We start from the raw sequence: 5,000 nt of genomic DNA, 5'->3' as shown, positions 1-5,000 counted from the left end.
GTTTGAGGGCCAACTTCCCTCACAACCTGACAAAAGCAAAAGATCGCAGCTGCACAATCCTTCATTCACTCACCTAAAAGACTGCATGTCTATAATGTAAGGGAATGTATCTATGAACCATTTCCTTTTCCTTCCAATAAGATCAAAAAATGTTACCATACAACCACTAAAAGGTCACATCAGCGCTAACTTACCCTGTTCATGAAACTCTTCAGAGAATTCATGGTTGCAAGTTTTCTAGCTGTCACCAAAGGAACTGGTCCTGTAAGGAAGATGTTAAATAAGCAAAGGGGAAGAATCTTGCATAAATGGCCTAAAATATAAACAATACACACGATCAAGTGTCTAGACTATACATCATAATATAATGATTTATATACTATTGCTGATCTAAAAGCTAATATGTAGTATATTTTCTTTTCATGTAATCTATTCTGACAAGAAATATACACATTCTCGGATCATATTGCTGTATACTGATATTTAGCATTAGTAGTACTATCTACTGTGTAACATTCTGCTGATGAAAATTTCCACTATACATTAAACTCTATCAATGATGTAAAAGTATAATCAAGTACTCAATATTCTAGTAAAGTCTCCCTTACCAAAACAAAATTACGCCAGCTTGAACATTGACAATTTCCAACAGATCTCTTCACCCCAAAGTACTTTTGATATATGTTATTCCATGGAATGAATCTTCCCCAATACTAAGTCCTATGATTGCCATGGCATCTAAGCCTTCCATGCTCTAGCAAAGGCAACTACTTGTCAGTCATAAGTCTAGCAAAGCCCAACAAACCCTTAAAACTATAACCTAGCAAGATGGAGCTTAGACTGGTTCATTATTTTCCAGGGAGGCCTACAAGCTTGATTTTGCCAAAATGTATGAAGCAAGCAACCTAAAAGTAGAGGAGCAAAGTCATCAAAATGCCATTCCCAGTAAATTACAATTATATTTTGTTATCTGTATCACACAATGCTTTTGATATGTCATGGGGTAAACACTTTTGTACTCATAATACCTGTGTTGCCAAGCAGATTTCAAAGGTCAAAAAAAGAAAGAAAGAAAGAAAGTAGAAGAAAAAATCTTGTTTTGGCAAAGAAAACTTAAATTAGTCATTTTGGCAACTTCTCTCCTCTGTTTTCTAGTACCTCACATGGTGGAGTTAGCTCTACCAGTCACTGCAGGTGCATCTTTGATATGTGACTGTGGGCTTGCTTTGATTTTCAGGATTTTTTTTTCATAATTAATAGTGTTTTTTATGTGTTCTCAATAGCCATTACCTTTGTTTCTCTCTATCTAAACATGTTTTTTTATAATCTCATCTCATAAAAAATAAATAAATAAATAAAATGTCAAAATTTAAAAGACTAATCTACAGATAATGATGAGAAAGAAGACTATCAAGTGTGCAAATAGGCTAATATCTATCCTATTTTCTCAATGAATTGATAGCACACATCTTACTAAAAACTCCAAAAAATTGCACTCATAAATCAAAAGAAATATTTAGGGCAAATGCTTAAAAGACATCCAGGTATCTTGCCACATATCTTTAGTTCTGTGGAAAAGGCCAAATAACCTTATACATGTATTCAGACAAGATAATGCTTACAATCATTCCTGGTGCAAGCTCTATTTTGCCAGAATATACATGGTGAAGGTTTGTTTTGCCAATAGATGGATTCCATGTTTATATCTTTTACAACCGCACAAGAGCTGACATGCAACAATGGGCAGGGAGAGTAGGTGCCAGAAGTAAAACAATAATTATTTTGGTTATTTTTGCCAAAAGGACACCTCTGCTTTTTATGATTCATTTTTGCATTTCTTGGAATGTTTTCTTGCTCTAAATATTACATTCCATTGCTAGAAGTCCGGAAATGGTATAACTCAAAGCTTACACTCTGAGACAGTCATATACTCTCTAATTAGTGCAAGCAACCTAAACTCCACATTCCCTGCCCTGGCATTGCCATGGCAAAATGTTCAAAAATTCAGAAAAAAAATATTCTTATCAGTCTCTATGATGTAAAGAATATAGCAGTTTCAACTGAAGGAGTACCCTTCTGTTATGTGTGAATTAAGGCCGGCAGTGACTATAAAGAATGCAACTGAATTTAAATTTATTTGAGTAAAAGTTCAATCTAAATAAGGTAAAAAGATTCGGTACCTCAGACCTGAAAAAAACTTTTGTCCTTATTGACTTTGTGATAAACATCTAGAACATGTACACAAACTATGAAAAGGTAAGCTTTCAATTCAATAATTGTAGATGTGATACTTGATTACATATCAAATCAACATCAACTTTCCACTTCTGGTGTATACATACCCCTTTAGATCTCCTGGAAATGCAATGTAATATATAGAGCAAGAAAACTTTTCAAGAAATACCATAATAAAACAGGAGAACAGCTGATTACTTAATCAAAATAATAATGTTTGGCATAAACCTGCTCTGCCACTCGAGCAAAGTTGCCGGCCAGCTCCTCCAAGTAGTAAAAGTGTAAATGTGACATCCTCTGGAATCCATCTATATAATTACACAATTAAGGTGATTTGTAAACATCTACCATCTTTTTCTTAAAATAGGTAATCCAACATTAGAACATTCTTCTTTTCCAAGCTCAATTTAAAGAGATTCACACTGTCACTTCCTATTTAGTACATGTCAAATGAAATTCACAAACCAGCCTCATTTCTCACCATTGGCCTGAATGTCTTCTCCCTCAAATTCAAACTCGAAATTCCAGGAAGATTTTCACAAACAAATAAAACAACCAACACAATCCTATTCAAGGAAAACTTTTGAACATGCAACAATCAACTGTCTCCTCTCCTACATAAGGGTCAAATCCAGAGGACAAGTTCAGTAGCTACAAAACCCCGAGTTAACATACGGCATGCATGAACCTTTTCTTAAAACCGCTATAACTACCATTCCCTCGACGGAAATAGCATTCGCCTTCGTAATATGCAAAGATAGTGACTTTACACTCAACTCAGCCAAACTTCCTCGAAATCTTTAACATAGTGAATGACGTTTTTTTACAGACGGAAAACTCAGAGGTCAACCACTCAGCAGTCACACCTCATTAATCCGACGTATTCTAGCGAATCAACCAAGTGAATGGCAGATTATGTCGTCCTACCGTCAAGAAAAGGGTCTTTAATTACCTTATACTAAGTGTAAGTCATGGTAAATGGCGTGAAATAGACTTTTGTTGAGGGAGGAGGTGGACACGGCTGGCTGAGGGAGATAAACAAACCTTTCCTTGCGATACGGAGGGAGATGTCTTTGAAGACATTGCCCGTAAGTGATTGTAGAACTTTCGTTGACTTTGAATAGTAAATTATAATTATATCATATAATTTATAAGTAACTGTGGTTTGAAAGGACATTTATTTCTGGCACCATTTTGAATTATGATAATTGCATTGCGTTGCCTTTAGGTATCTTCGTAGATGTCTCACACATATTGAAAGGGAGACGACCACATCGCGTTACGCCCTTCGTTTTGATATGAATGTGTAATTTAAAAATTGGATAAAAAACATGTGCATAAGGTATGCAAATAAAATACAACTGTCAGCCTTATTCACATTAATACAAATGCCCTATCACTATTTTACTCACTGTTAATCCTCAAATTGTCATAATTGTCATAGATTATCCGGATCATTAAAATGATGTGGTATTGTGACAATATCCGACAATATCAATTGTTTGATATGAATTATTGCCTTTATCTATATTCTAATTTATAATATTTTTACCAATTTGTACATCCGGCTCTTTATTCTTTCACCAAAAACCATAACTTTTATAATTGAAAACAGGTTTATGCCCTCCAAAAAGTTGCTTAACACTAAAAGAAGGAAGCCGAACAACTGTTTTGAATTCCTTTTGTAATTTTCGCGTGAAAATATGAAGATCTGAAGCAGAAACTAGTCCCTTCATACACTCAGTTAAGTTCAGTGAGATTTGCGAAAGCACAGTTCGTCCGCTCTTTACGTATATGGAAACCCACATATTTAGAGCTGTCTGAAATGTTCCCCATAGCTAAATGCTTATCGTAGTGACTAGACTGCCAGCAAGCTTCTACGGAGGAAACTTGTGGCATAACCTTCTCACCTGTGGTCGGTGGTCCCTGTCAGAAAAAGTGCGTTTGCTCGCAACCCGGCAAATAGGGCGACAAGGCGGCTTCCGGTGGAGAATGACTTTGGCACCTCTTGATAAAGTTCCAAAGAGAGCCAGTGACTCATAGCCAAATGTCAGAAAGTTCATTTCCTTTACTACCAATGTGGCTAGGAACTCACTTTACTATGACACGATTACCCCCTGCTCAAGGACCCTCTGTGCCATGGTGAGTACAGTGGCCAAGAAATTGATGCTGCCGTCTGGCATGCTATGTTGCTGACTATCAATTGTTGCCCTAGAATATGTGTGAAGGACAAAATGATAGAGCCAGTCCCTGTCTGAAGCGATGAGGCATTGTCTGGTATCCGCAAAGATTTAGTTATGTCCCATCCTGAAAAAATGGGGCTTTGAGTATGGGTAACAGGATCCAGTGAGCCATATGTGAAGAAAGTTATACTACCCGGAGAAACAATATCTACAATATTTTTTTTTTTTCTTCTCGAGCTCCCAACGAAGAAGCCGATTAGGGGAAACCGCTCACTGTGGGGTATAGCAGAGGCAGGGTGAGGGGAGCCCATTCGTTTAGCGAGTAACTATTCTTTGAGCTGATAGTGTATTAACATCCTGGCTGCGTTGGGCAATCAGGAGTTATTTGCAAAGAGATCGTAGTCTGTTTCAAGACATCGCAGCATTTTATGTCTGACAAAAAACTAGGCTGTCATTAAATACATTCGGGAGCCCAGTGGAAAAGGCACGCAGAATGATTCTGGATTATTTCAAGCACATCACTGAGTCGAAGCTTGACAGTGAACAAGAGCACAGTCCATGATGGGATGGACTGAGTGCACA

The 5,000-nt window shown here is 36.9% G+C and overlaps 1 protein-coding gene across 3 annotated transcripts in view; it reads right to left on the bottom strand.

Annotated features, from left to right (window-relative positions):
* LOC122242864 (uncharacterized) overlaps positions 1-3,290 on the bottom strand; it is a 26,483-nt gene extending 23,193 nt beyond the window's left edge. For all 3 annotated transcript variants that reach the window (XM_043000278.2, XM_043000279.2, XM_043000280.2), the window contains exons 1-3: positions 3,188-3,290; positions 195-262; positions 1-26 (exon numbers count right to left, since the gene is read on the bottom strand). The exon at positions 1-26 is cut by the window's left edge and continues 236 nt beyond it. In XM_043000278.2, the coding sequence (XP_042856212.2) occupies positions 1-26; positions 195-224 (56 nt within the window). In that variant the 5' untranslated portion in view covers positions 225-262; positions 3,188-3,290. The remainder of the gene's footprint in view (positions 27-194; positions 263-3,187) is intronic.
* Positions 3,291-5,000: the final 1,710 nt, after the last annotated feature.

Source organism: Penaeus japonicus, unplaced genomic scaffold (genome assembly GCF_977035675.1).
Source record: "Penaeus japonicus unplaced genomic scaffold, GWHDUDI00000001_assembly GWHDUDI00000039, whole genome shotgun sequence".
Classification (NCBI taxonomy): domain Eukaryota; kingdom Metazoa; phylum Arthropoda; class Malacostraca; order Decapoda; family Penaeidae; genus Penaeus; species Penaeus japonicus.
The sequence above is the reverse complement of the archived record's forward strand: the minus strand, read 5'-3'. Positions and strand labels throughout refer to the sequence as shown.